The sequence below is a fragment of the Eptesicus fuscus genome, chromosome 16, assembly GCF_027574615.1.
Source record: "Eptesicus fuscus isolate TK198812 chromosome 16, DD_ASM_mEF_20220401, whole genome shotgun sequence".
Taxonomy (NCBI): Eukaryota; Metazoa; Chordata; class Mammalia; order Chiroptera; family Vespertilionidae; genus Eptesicus; species Eptesicus fuscus.
In genome coordinates, this window is record NC_072488.1 from 42,341,992 (window position 1) to 42,369,340 (window position 27,349).

The 27,349-nt window shown below is 44.1% G+C and overlaps 3 protein-coding genes, 1 non-coding gene and 1 pseudogene across 9 annotated transcripts; 3 read left to right on the forward strand and 2 right to left on the reverse strand.

Moving 5' to 3' along the window:
• Positions 1–328: 328 nt before the first annotated feature.
• SNRPG (small nuclear ribonucleoprotein polypeptide G) lies at positions 329–7,003 on the reverse strand. Of its 2 annotated transcripts, XM_008147494.3 has the most exons (4): positions 6,869–7,003; positions 5,999–6,021; positions 5,231–5,355; positions 329–478 (listed from the first exon to the last, which is right to left on the reverse strand). In XM_008147494.3, the coding sequence occupies exons 1-4, from the start codon at positions 6,898–6,900 to the stop codon at positions 428–430; spliced, it is 231 nt and encodes a 76-aa protein (XP_008145716.1). In that variant the 5' UTR covers positions 6,901–7,003; the 3' UTR covers positions 329–427. The 2 variants fall into 2 exon arrangements, with proteins under 2 accessions (XP_008145716.1, XP_054584579.1); XM_054728604.1 differs by lacking the exons at positions 5,999–6,021; positions 6,869–7,003 and adding an exon at positions 5,620–5,650.
• On the forward strand, positions 1,748–3,229 carry LOC103291449 (high mobility group protein B1-like; annotated as a pseudogene).
• Positions 7,004–8,285: 1,282 nt separating the features above from the next.
• Positions 8,286–13,030, reverse strand: FAM136A (family with sequence similarity 136 member A). Of its 5 annotated transcripts, XM_028154437.2 has the most exons (4): positions 12,691–12,744; positions 11,900–12,114; positions 11,657–11,797; positions 8,286–9,697 (listed from the first exon to the last, which is right to left on the reverse strand). In XM_028154437.2, the coding sequence occupies exons 3-4, from the start codon at positions 11,789–11,791 to the stop codon at positions 9,509–9,511; spliced, it is 324 nt and encodes a 107-aa protein (XP_028010238.1). In that variant the 5' UTR covers positions 11,792–11,797; positions 11,900–12,114; positions 12,691–12,744; the 3' UTR covers positions 8,286–9,508. The 5 variants fall into 5 exon arrangements, with proteins under 5 accessions (XP_028010238.1, XP_054584250.1, XP_008145715.1 ...); XM_054728275.1 differs by lacking the exons at positions 11,900–12,114; positions 12,691–12,744 and adding an exon at positions 12,967–13,030; XM_008147493.3 differs by lacking the exon at positions 11,900–12,114 and having other exon boundaries at positions 12,691–12,862.
• A 2,046-nt stretch (positions 13,031–15,076) lies between these two features.
• On the forward strand, positions 15,077–15,183 carry LOC114233726 (U6 spliceosomal RNA). The gene has a single exon (XR_003619881.1). It is a non-coding gene; the product is annotated as a U6 spliceosomal RNA (small nuclear RNA).
• Positions 15,184–21,148: 5,965 nt separating this feature from the next.
• LOC129151866 (transcription elongation regulator 1-like) lies at positions 21,149–25,304 on the forward strand. Its single transcript, XM_054728245.1, is given in 2 exon segments — positions 21,149–24,088; positions 24,090–25,304. Coding segments are annotated over 2 exon segments (3,291 nt in total). The 5' UTR covers positions 21,149–21,154; the 3' UTR covers positions 24,447–25,304.
• The last annotated feature ends 2,045 nt before the right edge of the window (positions 25,305–27,349 follow it).

A 27,349-nucleotide genomic window follows, 5' to 3' on the forward strand; every position in this document is an offset into this window, starting at 1 on the left:
CCTGTTTTCTATTGTCCTCTACTCGGAATGTAGATGTGCTTGGAAAAGTCAGAGTATATCAAAGTCACTACAAGAATTTTGAAAATTACAATTAATGTTTCAGAAGAAACCTACTCAGTTTGCAGGTTCTTTTATCTCTCTTCAATGTTAAAAGATGGGAAAAAGGCATCCTTCTATATGAATGCATAAAAACCTTTGGGAAAAAAAATCAGTATTAACCAGGTATAGTTCTATAAGAAAGAGCTAATATTCTAATTTTTAAGTTCAGAACACCTGAGAAAGCATTTTTTGATCAATACAAAAGTTTATTTAACAAAAGTTCAATGTGAAAATGGACAGGACTCTATTTTTATATTGTAGTAAAACAGGTGCTGTGGAGAGGGGACATGTGGAAGCAGTTGATTTCTCTGGTAACTACAGCCATTCTTTATACTCGTTCCAAGGCTTCTAACATGATGATACTATTTCCTCGTATTACCTAAGAGAAAAGTAAATTTAAAAAGACCACAATCATTTAACAGACATACCATGATTAAAGAATTTTCACCAAATCATTAATGGTTTTGCAGTATTAAATGTCAATTTGAGGCTTTTTTTCAAGCCACAGGAATACCAAATAACTTGTCTTTTAATCACTCGTGAAGTCATATAAGCACTTTTTAATGAGATGCACGTTATCAAGATCAAAGGCTAACAACTACCCCTTTGAGATATCAAGTCTCCAATGACTCATTTCACCTCCTGATGGACTTGCTTTTCAAAATGCAGTAATGAAAATATATTTGAAATAAACAGTAACAAATAAGCAGGACACAAATAACATACCCATCACTGCCCCTAAGGCAGTGGTCGGCAAACTCATTAGTCAACAGAGCCAAATCCCAACAGTACAACGATTGAAATTTCTTTTGTGAGCAGAAAACCGACTTCTGCGCATGGGCCAAAGAGCCGCATGTGGCTCGTGAGCTGCAGTTTGCCGACCACTGCCCTAAGGGATCCATAAATTAATGGGAAAACAAGTGCAATACAATATGCATGTTAGTTTTGGGTGAAGATAAATTAGGAAACAAACCAGAATGAAAGTTGTGGAAAGCAGGCTCTATGAAATGGCATTTTTACTGAGCTTTGAAAATTTGGTACATTTTTTATAAGAAAACTAGAGGCCAGGTGCACAAAATTTGTGCACGGGGGTGGTGGTGGTATGTCCCTCAGCCTGGCCTGCAACCTCTCCAATCAGGGACCCCTCGGACATCCCTCTCACAATCTAGGACCGCTGGCTCCTAATCGCTCACCTGCCTGCCTGCCTGCCTGATCGCCCCTAACTGCTTGCTGGGGGGCAGGGCCAGCCCTGAGAGGAGCTGTCTGCCTACCTGATTGCCCCTAACCACTCTGCAAGCCTGCCTGATCATCCCTAACCGCTTGCTGGGGGCCATTTGCCTACCTGATTGCCCCTAACCACTTGCCTGCCTACCTGATCACCTCTAACAGCTGGCCTGCCTTACCTGATCGCTCCTAACCACTTGCCTGCCTACATGATCACCCCTAACTGCTGGTCTGCCTACCTGATCAACCCTAACCGCTGGTCTGCCTACCTGGTCACCCATAATCACTCTGCCTGCCTGCCTGATCTACACTAACTGCTTGCTGGGGGCGGGGCCAGCCTAGCGAGGGGCCATTTGCCTACCTGATTGCCCCTAACTGCTGGCCGGCCTACCTAACCACCTCTAACCACTCTGCCTGCCTGCCTGCCTGATCTCCACTAACCACTTGCTGGGGGGCGGGGCCAGCCCAGCGAGGGACTGTGGTGGCTCTGATCTAAGGGTTGTTATGGTTGTGACGCCGTTAAGGTCTCTGGCCTTTTATTATATAGGATAAGAATTTCTATATCTTATCTGGGGGATAAGGAAAGAATCTAATTGGCAGTAAAAGATTATGAAGGGAAGTGGAAACAAAGATAGTTTGCACCCTATCTTAGGCCTCAAACACCAATCTTAAAAGTGTTTGGAGACAGCCATTGCAGTATATTGAGCTCCATAGAGACAGCGCAGGGGCAAGTGCGAGCCGGCTGGGCACTGGGTGACTGTGTGGTCGCTGAGGAAAAGTAATTAAACATGGGCAAAGGAGATCCTAAGCAGCCGAGAGGCAAAATGTCATCGAGAGGCAAAATGTCATCGTATGCTTTCTCTGTGCAAACTTGCCGGGCGGAACACAAGCAGCACCCAGATGCTTCAGTCAACTTCTCAGAGTTTTCTAAGAAGTGCTCAGAGAGGTGGAAGACCATGTCTGCTAAGGAGAAAGGAAAATTTGAAGACATGGCAAAGGCAGACAAGGCTCGTTATGAGAGAGAAATGAAAACTTATATTCCCCCTAAAGGGGAAACAAAAAAGAAATTCAAGGATCCCAATGCACCCAAGAGGCCTCCTTCGGCCTTTTTCTTGTTTTGTTCTGAGTATTGCCCAAAAATCAAAGGAGAGCATCCCGGCCTATCCAGTGGTGACGTTGCAAAGAAGCTGGGAGAGATGTGGAATAACACTGCTGCAGATGACAAGCAGCCTTATGAAAAGAAGGCTGCTAAGCTGAAGGAGAAATATGAAAAGGATATTGCTGCCTACCGAGCTAAAGGAAAGCCTGCTGCTGCCAAAAAGGGAGTTGTCAAGGCTGAAAAAAGCAAGAAAAAGAAGAGGAAGATGATGAGGAGGAAGAGGAAGAAGATGATGAATAAGTTGGTTCTAGCGTAGTTTTTTTCCCTTGTCTGTAACAGGCATTTAACCCCCCTGTACACAACTCACTCCTTTTAAAGAAAAAAATTGAAATGTAAGGCTGTGTAAGATTTGTTTTTAAAATGTACAGTGTCTTTTTTGGTATAGTTAACACACTACCGAATGTGTCTTTAGATAGCCCTGTCCTGGTGGTGTTTTCAATAGCCACTAACATTGCCTGGTACAGTCTGGGGGTTGTAAATTGGCATGGAAATTTAAAGCAGGTTCTTGGTGCACAGCACAAATTAGTTATATATGGGGATGGTAGTTTTTTCATCTTCAGTTGTCTCTGATACAGCTTATCTGAAATAATTGTTCTGTTAACTGAATACCACTCTGTAACTGTAAAAAAAAGTTGCAGCTGTTTTGTTGACATTCTGAATGCTTCTAAGTAAATACAATTTTTTTAATTAAAAAAATAAAAGCGTTTGGAGGGGACCAAGACACCAACAATGTGCTAGTGAAAATTTCAGTTGGAATGACCAGTTCTGGCAACAGCATTGACAGACAACCTTTGAACAATACTGGACTTAGGGGGCCGAATGCCCTCACAGTTGAAAATCTGTGTATAGCTTTTGACTCCCCCGTCGTATATTGAAGGGGATTGTTTCCAGAACCCCCTGCAGATACCAAAATCGACAAATGCTCAAGTCCCTTATATAATAAAGCATACAGTTGGCGCTCCACATCCATGGATTCCCGACCACGAAAACACTATTTTCAATCCACAGTTGGTTGACTCTGTGGATGTGAAACCCAGGGACACTGTGTACCTACTGAAAAGAACTGGTGTATATGTGGACCTGCATAGGGTCCACATGGGGAGAGAGTTTAGAGGCAAGAGAAGTTATAGAGAAAAGGCCCTAGGACTAGCATAGTGCCTGACATAGCCATTCCATAAATGAAGATAAGCCAGATACTTATGAGAACACAGATGAAATGACTGGTAACTGAGTTCAAGAATGATAGAAAAATAAGTCAAATTCCAAGGCAAGGGTTCTGTGAATACAGGGTTTGGCCAAAGTAGGTTTATAGTTGTGAGCATGCAAAACACAGTTTATTCTTGTACTAGAGGCCCAATGCACGAAAATTTGTGCAAGAGTAGACTTTCCTTTCCCTGGCTGCCGGCACCGGCTTTTGCTCTGGCCCCACTGGCAGGCACCCAGGACCCAGCGGCTTCCCTCCGGCCCCGGCTTGTCTGGAAGGATGTCTGGTCTAATTAGCATATTACCCTTTTATTATTATAGATAACCTAGATCAGGTCAAATAGAAGCTCAAGGAGAATGTACCTGAAAAGGTTGATTTATAGGAAACTTGAGGGAGTCTTATACCTAGCGGCTATAAGCTGTTTTTCCAGCCCTGATGATGGACTTTTCAAAATGCAGCAATGAAAATATATTTGAAATAAATGGTAACAAATATTGGAATAAGTCATTAAAAAAAAAATTATACCCCTCTACTGCTCAAACTAAAAAAAAAAAGGGGGGGGGGAAGGGAAAAAAAATCAAGTCTAACAATTAGGAACTTTTATCACCTCATAGAGGTCTCTATGCTCTACGATTTGCTAAAGCTAAGTTGTCCTTTTGATTCAACTCTCCCAAGAAACTTGGACTTATCACTAAATGGGTATATTGTCCTGTGCTGGGCAAAGAGAGGGATTCAAAGTCTGGGTCTTGCTGAGAAACATCAAAAATTGAACCCACAACCTTGACAAATTGGGATGATGCTCTTAACTGAGCTACCCGGCCAGGGCTTACCTTGACTACTTATATACACAATTAAAAAATAAGTGTGATCTGCGGACTGGCAGATATGCATCAAATGGCCACTTGTCAAAAATGCAAAATCTCAGGTTCCACCCCCCATCTTATGAGTTAGGATCTGTATTTTTACAAGATTATCTGAGAATTCATAAAGATTTTGTTTTAAGATACTTTATTTCTATATTTATTTTTTAGAGAAAGGAAGGGAGAGATAGAACACCAATGAGAGAGAAAAATCATCAATCGGCTGCCTCCTGCATGCCCCCTACTAAGGATAGAGCCTCAACCCAGGCATGTAACCTAACCAGGAATCCAACCGGTGATCTTTGGTTCCTTGGTCGATGCTCAACCACTGAAACATGCAGGCCAGGCCACAAGCATGTTCTTAACCTTTACTACACATTAATATTTTAACAAAACAAAACAAAAGCACCACTAGGGATAGCTTCAGTTGTTTTGGGGTAGAATCTAGTTTTTTTTTGTGGAAAAACTCAGGTGACTGTAAATGCTCTTTACATTCAAATCATCTGCAGAACTTAATCACAGTTGAATGATTGCCAAGTGTTAAACTCAAAGGAAGATGGAAAGTCTAATGCTGCCTGTAATTTGCCAAACTTCAGTTTAGTTCAAGACTTTGATAGAGGGAAATTAATGCTTATTCCAAATGAAAAATAAGTCTCTTAAGAGAAATGTCACATCTTTACTTACCACCATTCCAATATTGTTCTGTTGCCCACCAGTTGCCATCTCCACACATTCATCTATCACAAGATTCATAAAGGGATCAAATCCCCGTAATATTCCTTGGACATGTCTGCCACCATTTAATTTCACTATAAAAAAAGGAAAATGAAGTTTTAAAAATTAGGTGGAGTAAAACCCAGGTATATGAGATGTGCAATCCAATATCCTTACTATATGCTAAGCACTGAGCTAAACATTTTACATTTACTCCCACATTTAAACTTACAAGAATCCTGTAGAATTATCCCAACTTTTTACGAGGGAACTGAAGTATAAGGCTTTTAAAAGTAACTGGTTCAAGGTTATACAGCTATTGTGTGGTAGGGCTTGGATTCAAACTGAAAGTTGCTTACCTATCTCTAAAGCCATGATCTTAACCCCTACAAATTTCAAATACTATGCAGGTCAGATCTTTAGTTCTTGTCTATGTCCTTTGTTTCTTTTTTAAAAAAGATAAATTTTCAAATATCACAAAATAGAAAAATCCTGTTAATTTTGTGAGAGTGAGGGAGGGCTTATATGAACTTTTGAAAAGTCTGAAGTACTGTGTAATTTATTAAATTGCAAAAATTAGGCAAATAAAACTGTCTAGTTAGGATTTTGCTAGACTTGCTTCTTCATTCATCAGAGGCTGTGTGCTTTGAATCTTTATAAAGTTGCTCCAAACACTGTATACTGCCAAGACATTTGTAAAGAGCAACTGAATAATTAAAAACAAAAAAGAAAACTTACATGATAACTTCTTGTCCATAAATCTGAAAAAGCAAAGAGATAAAGATTATGTAACTGCTAAAATTATATTTACACAATAGGAATAAGTAAATTTAAAATAGTAAAAACCCTGTACTTCTGTAAAGGATGAGTGGGTAATGGGCTACCCTAGTTAGTACTTATACAAAGTAATGTATTTTGGGAAGGGGCAAGATAATAAATAAGATGGAATAGGTTTATAATAAATTAATATACATTAACTTGAGTCTTTATACTGATGTGAATTACAAAAACATTTTCGTCGTTCAATACTGACCTAATTTTCAATGGTTGGATTTTATAGCCGTAATAGAACAAAGATTTTATTTTTGTTATTTCCAAAACCAAACAAAATTTTGAAGAAATTAGAAGTTGTAATCAAACCACATCCAATCCAATAGCTATATTTGAGACAGTAAGTGGAGTTTCATTTAATATTAAGTTTTATTCTTCAATACATAATTATAGGTTAGCAAAATAATTTCATATTTTGAAGATTTAAACAATTTAAACAAGAAAATCCCATCTCAGCAGAGTACTATACCGGATCTAGTACAGGATGGTTAACAAAGGGTTGGAGATCTTTAAGTAACGAGGGCGAGCGTGGGGGAGAGATGGGGCCGGGACTTCGAATAAGTCAAATCGGGGAAATTCAGGGGCCTAAGCTGCCTTGGGCAACCAAGCCGACCAAGCAAAAGAGGGGTTTCTGCGCGGTTTCAGGCCCGGCAGCGTGGGACCTTGGCTGGGACCTGGGCGGCCTAGGACCCGAACGCGCGCGCCAGGTGCACTGACGGGAAATGGAGGGGCACACGGAAACGCTTCCAATCACCCGCGGCCGCCGCAGACACTTACTTTTTTAACTCGGGAGGGTGAGCCTTGCTCATGGTGTCCAAGCGAGCTCAAAGATACTGCCGAACGGAATTCGCGGCCTCTCTGGCGCTCCCGCGGTAGGCCCGGCGTTTTGCGTCTGACGTCGCCGATCCGTTAGCCAATCGATTGCCGGCAACTTTCACATTTCACCTCGCGATACTAAGGGGAAGCCTGGGCGAGCAGACCAGTCCCGAGCTTCCGGTTGCGTCGCCAGCGATTGGCCAGAGCAGAGGGGTGTGGCCTCGGGAAGTCCTTGATTTCATTTTCTCTTCTGTAAAACTGAGATGCATGTCCGGACTCTTTTAAACCACACGGATTAATCCCTAATTTTAGTGGATCGCATCGTTTATCTTATTAATATATAGCAAATGAAAGTAAGCTCTAGATACATGGGCCCCTGATAATTCTTTGGAATGTATTCCCTCAGCATATCGTCTTGCGAAGCCTAGGGTTTAACATCGCATTTAGTGAACTCTGCACCAAAGAGTAGGGCGACACGCCTCAGTTTCCAATAATTTGAGTCCAGAGCCCGGAAGCAGATTCCCGACTGGATGGTCTTGCTATTCTTGTAACACTGCCTACAGATCCCCCACTTAAATGTAAAATGTACCTTGATCCCATACATAAAACATTAAGCACAACACACAAACTCGCTGAGGTATTGATTTTCAAGTCAAAAACATAAGTGTAAAAAGTAGTCTTTGACTTGTTCTCAGTTAAGTTACCCAAAATAGGGGAATCCACATTAATGAATAAAATACAATAGGGATTAGAGAAGACTTGGAGCAAAATAGAAATGCCTTGGTGATTCTAAGTACCAGCTGGTTCTCTAAAATTGAATTCATTCCTAATATTTAGGAAAGGCTCTACAGGGGTGGGCAAAAGTAGATTTATAGTTGAGAGTACACAAAACACAGTCTTTATTATTTATTTATTGTATTTTCCATATGAACTGTAAACCTACTTTTGCCCACCCCTGTATTGAAATGCCAATGATAAAGACTTAGTTAAACTAATATATTTTATATTCTCTTGGTACTCAAAATCCTAGACATTGCATATTCTCTAGATGGGTCATAACAGTATCTTTTCTACCCCCGGCTGTTAGTGTTTAGTTGAAACTAGAAACCTGACATACTAGCAGATAATTAATCTTTTTTTTTTTTTTTTAGTTTTATAGTTTCTATCTTTTTACTAGTACATTAATGGACTTCAAGTAAAAGTGCCTTCGTCTGCCCTTGACATTTTTCCCATTTACAATGACCAGGTCCTGCATCCAAACCATAGCACATAACTTTCACTCTTCTGGACCTCATAAGAAACTTATTTCACACATTACAAGGAAAAGCATTCTTAGAAAGTTATATATTCACTGCCCAGATATAAAAAAGCACAATAGTAGAGGAAAATTAAACCTTATTTATTTTTTAAAACCAGACCACTAGGAAAATATATCACAGTCTTGAAACAGCAAACAGACAAGCTATTTTATCATTTCAAGTAATAAGTTGGTAAAAAGACAAGCTCCTTATCAAAACAGTAAGGTTCCAGAGCTGGGGTAGGAACACTGTATGTTGCAAAGGGCCTGGCAAAAGTGGTGTTTGGTAATGGGGGGCTGCCCCTCTTTTTTCTCCCTTGACCTTCCTGTTGCCAGAAGATTGTCTCGTTAGGGCTGTTATTTGAGGGGGCGAAGTAAGCAATACTGGATTCAGGTTTCATTCCTGAAAACCAGGTGTTTCCCAAACCCAGTGCTTCAGAACTCTTAATGAAGCAACAGTTCCTCTCTCACTGTTTATTCTGGGATGTTGGTATACAGCACAACCAAATCCCTCTTTCCCTTCAAGGTAGAGTACCATGGCAAGATTGTCCTGTCATCCTGCTGTAGACAGACTTAGGACCCATCACAGCAGCCAGTGAGAAGGAAGGTCTGCTTCCATACCCAGTGGGACACTGCCTCTCATGTTTTTGGAGGGTTTCTGAGCTGGAAGGTGTCATGTGTGAGCATTAAAATGCATATCCATACCTTGGACAGAAACGGATATCCAAAGGAACCTTTTCAAGTTCTTATCCAAACTACCTCTCCCAACTCCCCATCTTAAATGAACTTTATGCCCTTGTATATAAAACCAAACCAAACCAAATACTCAGAAACGGTTTTTCCACTTCTAAATTAGTAACCTCATGGATTTTGTTTCACAGCTTATGGAAAATGGTGTGGTAATGCTTCTGGTAAACAGGAGGTTGGCAACAAACAGAAACACCTCTCCTCATCTCCCACCAGACCGCTGGCAGGTTAGAGGACCCTGTCAGCTTGTTGGTACCTCAGAGGGCTCTGGCTTGGTTTGAGGGAAATGCCTGCTGCCAGGATAAGCATTTGCCACATAAAATTTAGGCTCTCAAAAACTCTCTGACCCAAACTTTAGCACCAGTTTTTTTTTTCCCCATTTCACTTTCTAGGATTAAAACATAAAAGAACCGGTGTCCAGAGGCAAGTGACACATGCCTTAAACTTGCTGCCATCCTTAATTTCTTCATCCTTAAACTGCTTAAAAGACCAAAATTCGCATTCTTCATTTTAAATAGATTCCTGCCCTCAGCCTCCATGGCCAATGGCAAAGACTTCTATTTCTGAATGGATGAGAGAGACTCCTTCATCTTCTTGGTCATGGTTGGAATGAGGTTCATATGGTCATCCACACACTTGGTCACACAACTCTCCAGCTGCCGCTTCACCTGACTCTCTTTACTCCCCGCATCTATTGAGTCTTTGGCTTTGTCGTTGCAATGCATGGTGCACCGGGCCAGGCGGTCCTGTGGCAAGAAGGAGGAGAACAGAGAAGGCTGAGAAGTTGGCCTTTATTTACCGAGTGCTTTATCACGTGCCAGGCCTTGTGCTACATACAGTTAAGTCCTCACTTGATGTTGACATGGAACTGTGGCAAAACGATGTATAATGATACCAAATGTACCACAGGCTAATTTATATACAGGAGTCAAGTTCCTTTGGTTTCTTATCAATGTTATAACAAATGACCTGCTGTGTTTGGGCTTGACATGTATGATCTTGATGAATTAAAGAGACCCTATAGTGAAATTAACCAAGACTATCCTGATTGAAACAGAGGGTGGCACCAGAAGGGCCCAGAAAGAGCATTACTAGAAAGCAGGTGAGTGACAGAATAAATTGTACAGAAGTCCCTCCCAGGAAATGAGAACTAGAGACCACTTACTCAATTACTTTAGTACCAGTTTTTTTTTTCCATTTCAAGACTTACAAACATCTTGATTATTTAATGTCTGTCCTTGCTAAAGAAAAACACTCAACAATTACTTATTACATAGAAGGTATTCTATGTGTCAGGTACTCTCCGAATGGGGGATACAGCAATGAGTAAAACAGATAAAGTTCTTGCCCTTATAGAGCTTATATTCCACTAAGGGTAGATAAACCAACAAAATAAATAAGTGGAGATGTTGAGGAAACCGTCGGATATATGAATTTGGAGATCAGGAGTGAAGTTGGTCTAAAGCAGTGGCCTAAAGATATGTAGTTGTCAGCATATAGATGGTAATTGTAACCATGAGACCAGAGAACTAGATAGAAAAAAGGTTCAAGAACAGCCCTGGGGACTTCAATGTTTAGAGGCTGGAAAGGGGAAAAGCCAGCAAAGGAGGTCATAAAAGGATGGCTAAGGAGAGAGGTAGACAATCAGGAAAGTGAGGAGTCCTGGTAGCCAACTAAATAAAGTGTTTCAAGGAGGGCCAAAGTGATCCACTGAGTAAATGATGCAGACAGGTTGAGTGAGATGAGGAATGAGAAATGACCACTGGATTTAGCCCAGTGGAGAGGAGTGGCAAGAGCAATTCTGGCACAGTAGAAGAGGAAGTCTGATTGGAGAGGGCTGAAATGTTATACAGCAATTCAGGTGTCAAAATGTCAAAGACCCTATTTATAAAATTAGGTGTCAAAATAAACACAAAAATCTATTGGAGTTTCATGATTTTGAAGACATTATTCCTATCAGCAATGTTAAAGAATTTTATGTAGCAGAATATAAAAATGTATCACATTAGATATAATTTCATCCATGTGAACAGAATCCCAGACTATGAAGAACTGAATAGAAATGGGCCCTGCTTCCCCCCAGTTCCAGAAAAATATACTCAGAGGGAGGGAGTAAAATGAAGTTGTGGCTACCCTTTGCTCCAGCCAGGGATTTGGGGGACTCCTATTGACCTCAAAGGGGCTTGTGAGGCAGGGAATCAACAATAATAATGCTTCATATAAATGACTGCTCCGTAGTGACATAGGGAATACCTTCTGTGTGTAGCAAGGAGGGGCTACACCCAGAGCGTGTAAATCCACAAAATGATGGTAGGATCTTGCTCTAATCTATACGCTTTAAGACAAGTATATTCCACTTTCCTGGGGATTCTGCTATTTTATGAATGAATGAATACATGTTTTAGAAAGATCTGTACTATACAGCGCACATACATATTATATTTGGTAACTACAGAAAAAAAAAAAAGCATAGGGCCCTTGGTTACGAACTCCCTCGGTAACTCATTGTTTCTATGGGAAATACAGCGCCCCATCTCCAGTACTGTGTCCAAAATGTCAAACTCTGTGAAGACTGGTTGACCATAGCACTGTCACCGATGTTAACAGAACCAAGACACTACAGCCAAGAGCTCCGTAACAAATGCTTGTCATCTGCAAAAGAGCAACATCCAGGACTAGAGTCCCCTGTCTGGGATCTTGCTCACCTGGAACTTCTCCAACTCGCTGGTAACCAGGGCCTGGGCTTGAGCCAGAGGTGCGTGGCAGCGCTCAATGCACTGGTGCACCTGCTGCATGGACGCCTGGCTGTCCTCACAACAGCCAGCGCTGCACCGGAACATGAGGCCCTGGGAAGGGAGGGCAGAGAGAGGTCAGGGAGGAAAGCCCCAGGGACAGAGACGACCAATGGAGTGCCACAGGGATTAGGGGGAGGGTCTCTAGAGTTGCACCTCTCCTTAGACTAGCCATCAGGACGTTAAGACCACAAACGGGAACATTATCCTCAGTGCCTCGCACAGTGTTTCATAGTCTTCTTGCCTCTATCTCAGCGGCAACTGCTGCCTCCAGGGCTGGTGGACACGGAGGTGGCGGTGGGTCAGATGAAGCCAAATTCTGAGAACCGGGCGCCTACACCCCAGAGTTCAGAGGCCAGCAACCTAGTAATCTTAAGTTCCACCAGGGGGTAACCCATCCATTAATTAATGACAAGGGAAACTCACAATCCTTTCAGGGAGGCAGGACCAACACCACAAAGCATCAGGGGATCAAAGCAGGACAACATATACACCAACGGCCTGTGGCGCGGAGACCTGGGCGTGACCTGGCCACGGAGGAGGCAGGGCACGCCCGCCTTCCGGCCTTTCACCTTGGCCGTGCTCTTTCAGCCTCGGCGGCGCACGTGCAGAAGGGGCCGGGCAAGAGGGGAAGGCGGCGGGGCAACACCGCACACCCGGGGCTCTCTAACCCTGGCCCGGGACCCCCAACACCCCCCGTGCAGGTCGGGGTGGTAAACGGCCTTGAGCCTGGCGAGGACGCACAACTTTCCTCCGCTCGGCCGAAGTGCTAGAGTTTCTGCCCGAGGGCACGGCCTGCTTCCGGGGCGCCACAGCGACCCCAGGGATCCCCACTGGGTTCTGCGGGGAGGGGGGCGGCTGCGGGAAGGGGCCGGGAGTCGCGGGAAGGGGCCGGGGAGGTCGGACCGCACCGCCGGGTTTCCCTCGAGTCGGCTCCCGCCCGCTACCTGCATCTTCCGGATATTCTCTCTCTCCAGACTCTTCACCATGGTGTCCACCGCCTCCTGCACCCGAAGCTGCTGCACGTCCGCCATGGCGACCCCGCGCTGCACCGCGCCGCGCCGGCGCCCACATGGACTCCGCGCCCGGACCCGCCCCCTCGCCGCCGCTTCCCGGGTCACCACGGCCGTCCTTCCCTGCCCACGCCGCCGCCTGGCGGCCGAGAGGAGCAACTGCACGCCGCGCGCGCTCCCCCCGCCTCCGCGCGCTCCCTCCTTCCCCACCCGTTCCCCCCTCCTCGCCGGCTCCCGGCGTTGGGCGGAGAGCACCCCGCCCTAGTCGCCTCTGGGAACCGATGGCTCATTCATTTGATCCAGCACCGGGCATCGCGACTGCCTTTCTTTCTCCCCTCTCTTCTCCTCTTCCTTTCTTCTCTTCCAACTCTCAACACATATTCAATACGTACAATTAACGTACAGAAAAATGCTTAGATCTTAGGTGTACAGCTTGATGAATTGTAACAAACCTGCTCTTTCCCAGTCTCTGCCCTTTCTCCCCTTATTCCCTCACTCCCTTACCCCTGGTAACAATGGATCTGCTTTCTGTCGCTGAAAGGTTACGTTTTCCCTTTCTGAAATTTTATATATAGGGTGGGCAAGAGTAGGTTTATAGTTGTTTGGTATGGAAAAGAACACAATAATTAATACATAATAATTATGAATCGGGAGCCAGCGAGGAACGGGTGGGGAAGGCGGGAGCCGGCGGGGAAGAGGGGAGAGGGCGGGGAATAAACTCTCATAACTGTAATCCTACTTTTGCCTACCTCATATGTACTCTTTTTTTTTTCTAACTTCACCTAGCGTAAGCTTTTGAGATCCAGCCCCGTCATTGATTCCTGTTCATTGCGGAATGGTAGCCCATTAAATGGACATAGCACAATTTATTTTTCCATTCCCCTGTTGACATCTGGGTCTTTTCTAGTTATTAGCTGTTACGAATAAAGTGGTGACTGAACATTCCTGAGTAAGACTTTTGTAGACATAGATTTCCATTACTGTTGGGTAAATATCTCAGAGTGGAATTGGTAGATGTATGTTTAAGCATCTATAAAACACTAGTGACTCGGTGCACGGATTCATGCACATTGAAAGGAAATTAATTAGAAGGTGGCCAGTGGGGCAGGACTGGGCGAGAAGGGCCAGACGTGCCCTGGAGCCAACCTCCCTGGAGCCAACCTCCCGCAGTCCTTCCCCGATGCCTGTGGAGTGAGTAGGGTCCCTCTGGCAGGTGGGGTCCCTCTGCCTGGCCTGTGGGGATCGGGCCAAAACTGGCTCTCTGACATCCCCTGAGGGGTCCCGGAGTGTGAGAGGGCACTCCACAAAGTTGCTATGTACAGGGTGTGGAATGCAAACGCAAGTGTGCAGTAAACCAGATTCTGGGCGGACAGTGCCCCAGCAACAACATAACCCATGGCCCAAGGTGGAATCGCGCGGCCCCATGAGGAATCAGGCTCCCTCCTCTCTGATTTCGGGGTGTGTCACCCGAGAACTGCTGCTGCCAAGTCACTGCAGCTTGGCAGCTCCTGCCCCCTCGTGGTCAGTGTGCATCATAGTGACTGGTCAGACAGTAGGAGGGACACTTAACATATTAGCCTTTTATATATATAGATAATTAGCTTCAAAGGCAATGCAGAGGCTACAGATATTCAATTGATGACGGAACATTTACATACCAGCAACAGCAAGCCGTTTCTGAGCTTCTGGAACAGTTCTCTCTGGAATGCCCCACCTTCCACCTCCAACTTCCCTATCCTATGCATTCCACTTATTCAACACATATTGGGCCCTTGCTAGACGCAAGGCACTGTGCTAGGTAGGGGTAAATGTCCACAGGGGAGCATCAGTGAAGGCGAAGGGGGCAGACAAAGGCAATGGAAGAGGTGTGCTCCAGGGCAGTGGTCGGCAAACTGCGGCTCACGAGCCACAGGCGGCTCGTGAGCCGCGGTTTGCTGCTCTGTTGACTAATGAGTTTGCCGACCACTGCTCTAGGGGATGGTCCAGGCTGGCAAGAAGGAGGTGAGGGGTTCAGGTGCCTCAGGAAAGTTTTCTTAGAGCTGTTTGCCTGGCACACAAGAGGTGAAGAGAATGCCATGCCAGGCACAGGGAACTGCTGTGAACAGAACAGAATGTGAAATAGCTTGAAGCTTTGGGGACACCAGGTGATTCTGCTGACTTGGATCCTGGAGTAGAAAAGGAGACTGATGAGTCGGGAGACACAAGGAAATTTGAATTTAGGCATTTGCTGCCATTGGGCACTAGATGGCAGGAGAACTCTGGTGTGAGGGTAGGGGGAGGCGTGGGTCAACCTACGTCCTTTCAAGAAAGCTGCTTTTCAGTGCTCGCTTCGGCAGCACATATACTAAAATTGGAACAATACAGGGAAGATTAGCATGGCCCCTGCGCAAGGATGCCACGCAAATTCGTGAAGCATTTCATATTAAAAAAAGAAAAAAGAAAAAAAAAGAAAGCTGCTTTCTGGATGGACCTAGAGGGCATTATGGTAAGTGAAATAAGTCAGTCAGAGAAAGACAAATATCATATAATTTCACTTATTTGTGGAGTCTAACGAATAATATAAACAAAGGAAACAGAAACCGACTCATAGATACAAGAGAACAGACTGATGGCTGCCAGAGGGGTGGGGGTTGGGAGACTGGTTGAAAAAGGTAAAGGGATTGAGAAGTACAGATTGGTAGTTTCAAAATAGTTATGGGGACGTACAGTACAGCATAGAAAATATAGTCAATAATATGCTAATAACTATGTATGGTGCCAGATGGGTACTGGATATATCAGGGGAACACTAACCACCATGCTGTACACCTAAAACTAACACAAAATAATATTGAATGCAAACTGATTGGGAAAAAAAAAAGGTTAAAAAAAGAAAGCTGCTTTCTTCAAGCACAGGCTCTCTCTAGCCTACGTGCTGGTAAAACTCCCTGGTCGCAGCTGCTCAGGGTTTGAGGCAGCCTTTCCAGTTCAAACCAAACTGGAGCTGTCTCCAGCAGCCACTGGCATCAGGGTCATGCCAGCAGTTACTGCAATGTGCCAGGCACTGTTTTAAGTGCTTTACATGGATTATCTCATTTAATTCCCACAACAATCCTACGAGGTGCGTACTTTGTTATCCACTTTTCTCCCACTCAGAAAGAAAACTGAGGCCTAGGGAACGGAAGCCACCTGCCAAAGGTTGTACATGTAGAAGCATGAACTGGTGGAGCTAGACTTCAACCTGAATAAACTGACTCCAGACTTTGGAAGTAGAAACCTCTGTCATGACTTACTTAATGTTTATACTCATGTCTCCATATTCCACCGAGAGGTGTTTCTTTCTTCTTTATAGCACAATCTGACACTCTCCACTTTCCCCCCTTATTCCTAATGTCACACTGAATTTCTCCAAGTCCTAATTGTAGGAGCCCAGTCAACCACACTAAAATGAATTTAAAATTCCGTGAGTAATGCAGCCTTGTTAGTTTGTGTATATGAGATGAATGGATCTTTTTTCAAATATATGTTTTTATTGATTTTTTAGAGTGAGAGGGAGAGGGAGAGAGAGAGAGAAAAACATTGATTATCTGCCTCCTGCATGCCCCCTACTGGGGATTGATCCCGCAGCCCGTGCGCCCTGACCAGGAATCAAATGGGCAACCTTTTGGTGCATGAGATAACAACTCAACCAACGGAGCCACAACGGCCAGGGCTATGGTTTTGTAGTATTAATGAAAAATGATTCCAATTGCAGTTGGCTTTGGAAACCAACTGGGAATTAGGTGGAATCAGAATTTAATATAATTTTAAGAAACTCATTATAATGGTGATCTTATCTAGGGTTTAACAGTAGGCTGGCAAGATGTGAATAGATTCAAGAGATCTATAGATATAAAAGTCTAAGCAACTGGCTGACCGACCAGTAGCTATGATGTGCACTGACCACCAGGGGGCAGATACTCAAGGCAGGAGCTGCGGAGCTACAGCAACTTTGCAGAGCTCCATCTCACACTCTGGGACCCCTAGGGGAATGTGGGACTTCGGGTTTCGCCGGATCCCTGCAGGCCAGGCTGAGGGACCCCACTGGTGCAGGAATCCATGCACCAGGCCTCTAGTATTTACATAATGGTAGGATATTTATAATCATAAAACATTTGCTTTATTTTATATTTATATAGAGCAGTAAACAATAAAAATCAAATCCAGACTTAGTAAGCAGAAACTTTAATTAAAGGAGATTATTTCAATAGGGGAAGGAGGACTGCTTTAATTTTTATTTTTTATTTTTTTAAAAATATATTTTATTGATTTTTCACAGAGAGAAAGGGAGAGGGATAGAGAGCTAGAAACATCGATGAGAGAGATACATCGACCAACTGCCTCCCGCACACCCCCCACCGGGGATGTGCCCGCAACCAACGTACATGCCCCTGACCGGGATCGAACCTGGGACCCCTCAGTCCGCAGACCGACGCTCTATCCACTGAGCCAAACCGGCCTCGGCGGAAGGAGGACTGCTTTAAAGGTGGAGGGGATTACTGCAACCAAAACATCTGCAAACCTCTGGAGAGTTAGGCAAGAAGATTTTTTTTTTTTAGTTAATCCTCACCCGAAGATATTTTTTCCATTGATTTTTAGAGAGAGTGGAAGGGAGGGGGAGAAACACAGAGAGAGAAACAGCGATGTGAGAGAGATACATCCATTACTTGTCTCATGCACGTGCCTGACCAGGGCGACCAGGACAGAGCCTGCAACCAAGGTAAGTGCCCTTGACTGGAATCAAACCTGGGATCCTTTAGTCCGTGGGCCGATGCTCTATCCACTGAGCCAAACCAACTAGGACAAGGACAAGAATAATTTTTTTTTTTTATAGAGCAGTAAACAAAGCTAATAAAAACCAGGTGTGGGGAAAGAGGATGAAAGGATGGTGAATCAGGTGTAGATCAGCTTGTTTTACCTTGAGCAGCCTTTTTTTTGGGAGGGACACTTTGGGGGAGCTGTGTGCTGGCGTAGGCTGAAAGCGGGCCAAAGTTCAGGGACCTGGAGAAAGGAAAAAAGCTTCACAAAAACGTTTGGTTAGTAACATCTTGTTCAATTGACTGATCAATAGGGACAAGCAGTTCAGTCGATCATTTATAAGGGGAAGAATGCGAATTTGGAAGCTCTGTGTCTGGCCTTGTCATAAGTGAATAAGGAAGGCATGTATGAATCTTATAAAAGTCTTAGGGGAAGGGTGGTTCCTTGCCGGAGGCCTTCTGGAACACAAAGGGTTGGGGGACGTCTTAATCTTCGCTGTTTTCCAGGATCACTGGGCTCAGGTTAAATTCCACCTTGTCCAGGAAGCAGTTTTAGAGGTCAAGTAAACTGTCTAAAGGTGACACAGCTAAAACACAGTGGGAATGATACTCAAATGAGATCTGGTAAACTCTAAAACGCACACATTCTACCCTACTGTTACTGGTCTCACTAGTCTAACATTATAGAAATGGCTTTTATCAACGGAAGCATTTCTCACAGCACTTGGTGGTGAGGTTGTGTGTGTGTGTGGTAAGTGGGTGGATTCACTGCTATTATATCTTTTAAGAAATATTTACAAAACGCCATTTTAATGTTCATTGCAACGTTACAGTTTAAATAGAATAAATTCTTTTATTAAAATCTATATTTTTTCACTCCCCCCTAACATTGTATTTTGAAAAATTTCAAACTTATTATGAACATCTACCAATGTAGTTTCTCCTAGATTTACTAATTGTTAATATTCCTTTACATTTTCTTTCTCTTTCTATATACATATTCTCTTTTCTGATCCACTGTAAGTAAATTTCAAACGTTATGACTCTTCCCCCCTAAATACTTCAGTATGTACCTCCAAGAACAAAAGTCTGTCTTACATGACACAATAGCATCATCACACCAAGATCCTTAACATGACCCAGCAGTATCATTTAATATGAGATCACATTCAAATCTCCCTTATTGTCCTTCCAAGTACTCTGTGGTTATTGTTTGTTTTTTTTTCTCCAGCCAGAATGCAATTAAGGATCACATGTTATATTTACTTGTCATATCTCTTTGGTCTCTCTTAATCTAGAACAATCTCTCACCTTTTTTTGTCTTTTATGACAATAAAATTTTTGAAGACTTCCAGGTTTCATGTCTTATAAAATGTTTCACAATCAGGATTTGTCTGATTGTGCCTGCATGTTTAGATTTGGGTTAAACATTTTGAGCAAAAATTCTGTATAGTGAGATGCTATTGCAGGTGTGTACTTCTGCTATTATATCTTAATGTCACAAATTTTCTTCTACTTTTATCTGTAACCAAATTTCTTCCTGCTTTTTTAGAGAATCTTATGCAGCCCTTCTCCTTTAGGACTGCTCTTTCATATTCCCCCTGAAGATGGTTTTCCAAATGTGGGCCGTACTCATTAGTGTGCAGTGAAATACATTCAGGGGATTGCAACCAGCACTTTAAAGAACAAAACAGAATAGAATAGAGTGAAAGAGAAAATATCAGAATGCATGGTAAGGGTTGAGGATGTTTTGTAAAAGCCCTTTTCCCATTCTCTCTATATGGACATGTGTAAAATCACATTTCTTACTGTTGATAATGGTAAAAAGTTTAGGAAGTCCTGTGCTGAAGTATTATATAGGTCACAGATCTAGGTTCTGTTAAACACAGGTCTACGAAGTCCATCTTGGGCTGAGCATCAAACTCTTCTTGTTTTCAGCCTACCTTTGACAACCACTGACAGAGCCTCTTCCCCTTTCTCTTCCTTCCTTCTCCCTTATGCAATTGCTGTGAACTCTCAGGGGCGTGGTGACAGGCCATGAGTTAGTGTCTCTGAGGTCTGAGGTAAATAGTTATTATTGTTGCTGGGAATCCTGTCTTTCCCTCTCTCCCACTCTTATTACTTTGGTTGTTATAGTGAAAACAACAGTGATAGCAATAGTAATAATAATAATAATAATAATAACAACAATAATAATGATAATTTGGGAAGCCTGCTGTGAACCAGGCTTTGGGAGCAGTGCTGAGGAGCCCCCATAAGGAAGACTTTGTGGGGTGGTGTCCAGTTCAGCCTAGAGGAAGAGAGGCCTATCATACATGTCCTTAACCCAGAGGGCTCTGTTTCTCATACATTTGGGGAACCTTGGATCTGGGCTCACTTTGGGCCTTTCTTTCTCTAAGACTCAGTTTCTTTATCTGTAAAATGAGCAGGATTTGATTAGACCATCTCTATGGTTCCCATTAACTTTACTCCCTATGGCACCCTTTACCAAAGAGGCTGAGAGTCTCTTAGTAACTGGAAAACACCTGATCACCAAATTTTGAAGGATCAGAGTGGAGGAGAGATCCCTTCTGAGGTTTTCTGGAGACTGGGTAGAGGCGGTGGGGATGAGAGGACAAGTGGTGCAAATAGTGGGCAGTTAGAGGACAGAATGAGGATGCTGGGCTCCTGAGAAAACCAGGGATTAGAGAGAAGTTTTAAGAGGGGAAGCAGGGAGTCACAAAGACCGACTTCTACTACAAGCACCGAATACTTTATATATTGTAAACACCATGCAGTGCAAATATGATAAATATACCCGAGTTTATCACAGGTCAACAAGAAGAGTGATGCTAGTTGGCTCAGCGTGGTTTCTCTTGGTGATAGCAGAATGTCCGTGGCACTTCACACAAAGTCTAGACATCTCAGATCTGACAGGGCAAGCACAAGCAGCTCTTCCCTCATCTGACTCTCATCACTGTGAGTCACTTAATCCTAGAGAAATGAAAAGGTTGCCTTCAACTTTAAAAAACAAGATTTTGGATGCTTTCTTGTGTCATGAAATCAACCTAATATAGTGAGCAGTAGGGGAGCGAAGGGGGAGTTGTCATTTAGGAGATCAGTGCTGAGGGGAGGCCTCCAGCTGCAGCCTGTGGCTCCTGGAGGAGGAGGGAGGACCACTCTTAGCAGACTTGCAGGGTGGCTCCATCTGAACAGCACAGGGAGTGGGGCGCATTTCCTCTCCTGACTTGAAGCAATGCTGGCAATAATGGGAAAGATAATTAGCGTGACTTTCTCTCCTCCCTGATGGAATCATGGAGAGTTACTTAGCAGGGGCCTGGTGAGCACACTCTTTTTAAAAAATATATTTTATTGCTTTTTTACAGAAAGGAAGGGAGAGGGATAGAGAGTTAGAAACATTGATGAGAGAGAAACATTGATCAGCTGCCTCCTGCACACCTCCTACTGGGGATATGCCTGCAACCAAGGTACATGCCCTTGACTGGAATCAAACCTGGGACCCTTCAGTCCTCAGGCCGATGCGACGCTCTATCCACTGAGCCAAACCGGTTAGGGCAGGTGAGGACATTCTTAATGAAGTGGCAAGAAATGGAGATCAAATACCCTTGCTGCGGTCTTCTGTAATGGCGGAGCGTGGTGGGGACGGGGGGGACGGCGAGCGATTCAACCCGGGGGAGCTCAGGATGGCTCAACAGCAGGCCTTGAGGTTTCGAGGCCCAGCTCCCCCACCTAATGCAGTGATGCGAGGCCCACCACCTCTCATGCGACCTCCTCCACCTTTCGGTATGATGCGAGGCCCTCCTCCGCCACCTCGGCCCCCCTTTGGACGTCCTCCTTTTGATCCTAATATGCCACCAATGCCTCCTCCAGGAGGGATTCCTCCGCCTATGGGCCCTCCACACCTTCAGAGACCGCCTTTCATGCCTCCACCCATGGGAACCATGCCTCCTCCTCCGGGTATGATGTTTCCACCAGGAATGCCTCCTGTGACTGCCCCTGGTACTCCAGCACTGCCTCCTACTGAGGAGATATGGGTTGAAAATAAAACGCCAGATGGGAAGGTTTATTATTATAATGCTCGGACACGTGAATCTGCCTGGAGCAAGCCAGATGGAGTTAAGGTTATTCAGCAGTCAGAACTGACACCTATGCTTGCAGCCCAGGCCCAGGTTCAGGCCCAGGCCCAGGCCCAAGCCCAAGCCCAAGCCCAAGCCCAGGCGCAGGCACAGGCTCAGGCGCAGGCCCAGGCCCAGGCCCAGGCCCAGGCCCAGGCTCAGGCACAAGCGCAAGCACAGGCCCAGGCCCAGGCGCAAGCACAGGCTCAGGCTCAGGCTCAGGCTCAGGCCCAGGCCCAGGCCCAGGCGCAAGTGCAAGCACAAGCAGTAGGAGCTTCCACCCCTACGACCAGTAGCCCAGCATCTGCAGTATCCACCTCAACATCATCATCCACCCCATCCTCTACCACCTCTACCACGACAACTGCCTCTTCGGTTTCGCAGACAGTATCAACACCCACAACACAAGATCAGACCCCAAGTTCTGCTGTTTCAGTTGCTACGCCTACAGTTAGTGTTTCAACTCCTGCTCCTACAGCCACACCTGTGCAAAACGTTCCCCAGCCGCACCCCCAGACGTTACCTCCTGCTGTCCCTCATTCAGTACCTCAGCCAGCAGCAGCGATACCTGCTTTTCCACCAGTAATGGTACCTCCGTTTCGTGTTCCCCTTCCTGGCATGCCAATTCCACTTCCAGGTGTAGCAATGATGCAAATAGTCAGCTGCCCGTATGTAAAGACAGTCGCTACCACCAAGACCGGTGTGTTGCCAGGAATGGCCCCTCCTATTGTACCCATGATACATCCCCAGGTTGCAATTGCAGCTTCACCTGCTACCTTAGCTGGAGCAACAGCTGTTTCTGAGTGGACTGAATATAAAACAGCAGATGGGAAGACATATTATTATAATAATAGAACATTAGAATCAACCTGGGAAAAACCCCAAGAACTGAAAGAAAAAGAAAAGTTAGAAGAGAAGATTAAAGAGCCAATTAAAGAACCTTCTGAAGAACCTTTGCCAATGGAAACGGAGGAGGAGGATCCTAAAGAAGAGCCAATAAAAGAGATAAAGGAGGAACCCAAAGAAGAAGAGATGACCGAAGAAGAAAAGGCTGCCCAGAAGGCAAAGCCAGTAGCTACTACCCCTATTCCTGGTACTCCATGGTGTGTTGTTTGGACTGGCGACGAGCGGGTCTTCTTTTATAATCCTACCACCCGTCTTTCTATGTGGGACCGACCTGATGATCTCATTGGAAGAGCGGATGTTGACAAAATTATTCAGGAGCCCCCTCATAAAAGAGGAATGGAAGAGTTGAGGAAGCTAAGGCACCCAACCCCGACTATGCTGTCCATCCAAAAGTGGCAGTTCTCTATGAGTGCAATTAAGGAAGAACAAGAATTAATGGAAGAACTTAATGAAGATGAACCAGTTAAAGCCAAAAAACGGAAGAGAGACGATAATAAAGACATTGATTCAGACAAAGAAGCTGCAATGGAAGCTGAAATTAAAGCTGCCCGAGAAAGGGCCATTGTCCCTCTGGAGGCCCGAATGAAGCAGTTCAAGGACATGCTGCTAGAAAGAGGGGTGTCTGCTTTTTCAACATGGGAGAAGGAGTTGCACAAGATAGTTTTTGATCCTCGGTACTTACTTCTCAACCCTAAAGAACGAAAACAGGTTTTTGATCAGTATGTAAAGACCAGGGCAGAGGAAGAACGCAGGGAAAAGAAAAACAAAATAATGCAAGCCAAGGAAGATTTCAAAAAAATGATGGAAGAAGCAAAATTTAATCCAAGAGCAACTTTTAGTGAATTTGCAGCCAAGCATGCTAAAGATTCAAGATTCAAAGCAATTGAAAAGATGAAAGATCGAGAAGCCTTGTTTAATGAATTTGTGGCAGCTGCAAGAAAAAAAGAGAAAGAAGATTCGAAGACCAGAGGTGAGAAGATTAAATCGGATTTCTTTGAATTATTATCTAATCATCACCTGGACAGTCAGTCTCGATGGAGCAAAGTAAAAGACAAAGTAGAAAGCGATCCACGTTACAAAGCAGTGGACAGTTCATCAATGAGAGAAGACCTTTTCAAACAGTATATTGAAAAAATAGCCAAGAATTTAGACTCAGAAAAAGAAAAGGAGCTTGAAAGGCAAGCCCGCATTGAGGCTAGCCTTAGGGAACGAGAAAGAGAGGTTCAGAAGGCTCGGTCTGAACAAACGAAAGAAATAGATCGAGAGAGAGAGCAGCACAAACGGGAAGAAGCTATCCAGAACTTCAAGGCACTTCTGTCTGACATGGTTCGTTCTTCAGATGTGTCCTGGTCAGACACTCGGAGGACCCTCCGGAAAGATCACCGCTGGGAGTCTGGGTCCTTGTTGGAGAGAGAGGAGAAAGAGAAGCTTTTCAATGAACACATTGAAGCACTTACCAAAAAGAAGAGGGAGCACTTTAGGCAACTTCTGGATGAAACGTCTGCAATTACCTTAACATCCACATGGAAAGAAGTAAAAAAAAATCATCAAGGAAGACCCTCGGTGCATTAAGTTCTCCTCCAGTGACAAGAAAAAACAAAGAGAGTTCGAAGAATACATCAGAGACAAATACATCACTGCCAAAGCCGACTTCAGGACGCTTCTGAAAGAGACCAAATTTATAACATATAGATCCAAAAAGCTAATCCAGGAATCTGATCAGCACCTGAAAGATGTAGAAAAAATTTTGCAGAACGACAAACGGTATCTAGTACTAGACTGTGTGCCAGAGGAGAGGCGGAAACTGATCGTGGCGTATGTGGACGACCTGGACCGCCGGGGCCCTCCGCCCCCTCCCACAGCGTCGGAGCCCACCCGACGATCAACAAAATAACCCTGCATACTCTTCCACGGTGGTATCTATTACTTCAAAATGCTTGCATGAGCCAATTTTCAGGTTTTTTACATGTATGTGCATTAGTCAAACTATTGCAAAACCATCTGACGAACAGAAGGAGAAGCATTTGTGAACAGTTGCTGAACAGAGAACACTTTGGAAATATTTATGCTTTTCTTTGTGTGGCATGACTGACATACATACTCAAATATAGGCTGTCTCTAGTAAATCTAAAATCTTGAAGCTAAAAATCATCCTTTTATGAGGTGTGGAAGTCAGTGACTTTTGGTGACGTTCTTTCTAGCAGTGTTATACATGCAAGACATAAGAGCATTTGTGGTTTGAACTTGCAAGATACAAATACCACAGACTCCCAAAAAACATAGGTTGGGGTTTGTTTTGATTTTGTTTTTCAAAGCGGGTAAAAGAGAAAACACTGAAAATGGAATTCTTATCTTCCAGAGGTTAAGATTATTATAATGGACATACTTTTACCTTTGTCTCTAAAGAACATTTTAGTTTTATTTGTTCACTTACGAGCTTTGATTATCCCCTCTGAATTATAGGCCAAGTCTTGTTTAGCCTAAGAGAAGATTTATTTAGGAATTTCTTCTCAGGTATGGAGCCACGGTCATAACTAATATGTTGGCCAGAATAGAACTGCTGGTTAAACACATTCACCATTAAGTGATCTTTATCAATATTCTGGATTAGACAACAGATTACCTTTTTGGGTGTTCCCTGTAAACTGTACTCCTGTTTGAATGTTAAACTTTTGTTTCTAAAGTTTAATTTTAAGATGTTGAATGTTCAGTTTATGTATTTGAACTACAATAAACCAACCCTTTTTCTATAAAAAAAAAAAAATACCCTTGCTCACCTGTGCTAGCCTGAGAGGACCTCAAGCTACCCAGAGTAGAACTGTGCATCCCTAACAGGAGTGAGCACAGGGTGTGGCCAAGGCCACGTTTCTCCAATATTTGTACGCAGGAATAATAAAGCTAAAATGTGTTTGACATGAAGGAGACAAGGTATTACACAAAAGGACAATCACAAAAGGGTGGGCTGTGTATGGGAGATGTGTGGTGGGTAAGAGAAAGGGAAGGAACTAGCCAGTAGGTATCCAAAGAGTTGCCTGGAGTACAGACATGTTGTGAGTCCATGAGCCTTGAGTGTATTTCAGCACTGGATTTCCCATACCTTTTGGCCCCCATTACTACTCCACTGGGACTGCCATATCCTGATGGCACTTTGGGTTCCCTATAACTTGGGGGTGTGGATATCAGATGGAGTGGTCATCCAGTTGGAAATAAATGAAGACCAAGTGAATGAGAAAGTAAAGGCTATTTATTCTGAACTTGATATAGTAAGTCGTCAGCCACCATCACTTGCATTTGGGCAGAGGCTCAAAGACAAGGGGAGGAGTGAGGAAGATTTATAGTGGAAAAAAGGGAAGGCTTCAGGTCTGTCCTGATTGGAGGCTGTTGGCATTGGGAACTATAGGCTAACTAAAAGTGGGCATCCTGCCCTGGCTGGGTGGCTCAGTTGGTTGAAGCATTGTCCCATATACCAAAAAGGTTGCCGGTTGGGGCTTATACAGGAGGCAAGAAAAGGATGGCTCAAGTTAGTGTGTGAAGAATTCAGAGTATACTAAGTATATTGCACTGGCAATCGCCAGACTCTGTTGCCTGAACTAAGATGGTCAGATTAACTAGGCAGAGACTGAGGAGGAAATATGAAGGTATCTTTCATTTTCTGATGAAGGACTATGGATTGGGGCTCATGGTGTAATTTCTTACCACTTTGGCAATGGTACATAGATATGCGTAATGCAACTGTTGGCTGCCGAATGTCGGCATAGTCCTCCATACTGGGGCCACTTGTCCTTTAAGATTTAAATAAAATTGTCTTGAACACTCATCCACATCTGCTGGGAGACAGAGCATCCCCCTAGTTTATCTGAGAATTGTAAGGGGCTTCCATTTCTTTCACTTAGTCCTGGTTGGGATTCCCTGCTCTGTGGAGTTCTCGTCTTCTGCCACATCTCATCTCCTGTGTGTGCTATCCCATTTCTGAACCCTGTCATCACTAGAATCTGCCCTGATTCCTATACACCCCCTCAGTACCATGGACGCAGTGGAGCATGTGTGGGTGGCAGTTGTTGACCAAAAGTCTGAAGACACAGGAGAAGTTATACTGCATCACCATGCAGCAAACAACTTTAACTTGAACATAGGAGAGTGTGGTATGTAATTCTTCAGCCATTCCTGTCTTCTCTGGAGAAGCAGAACATTCCCACCTGTTGTGAGGTTTGGCTACTCTTTCCTCCAGCCCTTTCCTGTGTTCTTGTAATAGTTCAAGTAAAAAAAAAAAAAAAAACTAAGAGAAAAATAAATGGCGAAGCCTATGGGCCCCACTATCAACCTGGGGCATACAGGAAATCGCTCTGGTGTTGGGGAAAGTTTGATTTATTTATTCACAAACACCTACTACATGCCAGACATTATTCTAGGTACTTTGCAAGTATCTGCTCATTTAATCCTTATTCTAATTCTATGGGGTAAGCACTATTTTTATTCCCACTCTACAGATGAGGAAATAGGAAGTTAAGTACCTTGTGCAAGGTCATGTGTTTGCAAGTAGCAAAGCCAGGATTTACATCCAGGTTAACTGGCTCTGAAGGCCACACACTTAACCACCAGGCTTTCATGACTCTTGACAGGGGTCCTGTGGTCCCTGTGGATCAGTGGGGTTCAAGGCAGTGGTGGCAATCGGGCATTGAGACTTAGGAGGCTGTAATAAGGCAGCAAGCCGTTAGTGGTTTTTGGGGAGTGAGTTATTTAGAGTGTCAGCAAAGTTCTTTGTAGATACACAAGGTATTGGCCTGGTAAAACTGGGCT

What these genes read in the sequence shown, in the direction of transcription:
- SNRPG (XM_008147494.3), bottom strand. Translation starts at nt 6,900, where the DNA reads ATGAGCAAGGCTCACCCTCCCGAGTTAAAAAA. An exon ending in CACCCTCCCGAGTTAAAAAA is followed by an intron (nt 6,022 to 6,868) that starts GTAAGTGTCTGC and finishes TTGCTTTTTCAG; the next exon opens with ATTTATGGACAAGAAGTTAT. An exon ending in AGAACAATATTGGAATGGTG is followed by an intron (nt 479 to 5,230) that starts GTAAGTAAAGAT and finishes CTTTTCTCTTAG; the next exon opens with GTAATACGAGGAAATAGTAT.
- FAM136A (XM_008147493.3), bottom strand. Translation starts at nt 12,777, where the DNA reads ATGGCGGACGTGCAGCAGCTTCGGGTGCAGGAGGCGGTGGACACCATG. An exon ending in AGAATATCCGGAAGATGCAG is followed by an intron (nt 11,798 to 12,690) that starts GTAGCGGGCGGG and finishes CTCCCTTCCCAG; the next exon opens with GGCCTCATGTTCCGGTGCAG. An exon ending in GCGAGTTGGAGAAGTTCCAG is followed by an intron (nt 9,698 to 11,656) that starts GTGAGCAAGATC and finishes TTCTTGCCACAG; the next exon opens with GACCGCCTGGCCCGGTGCAC.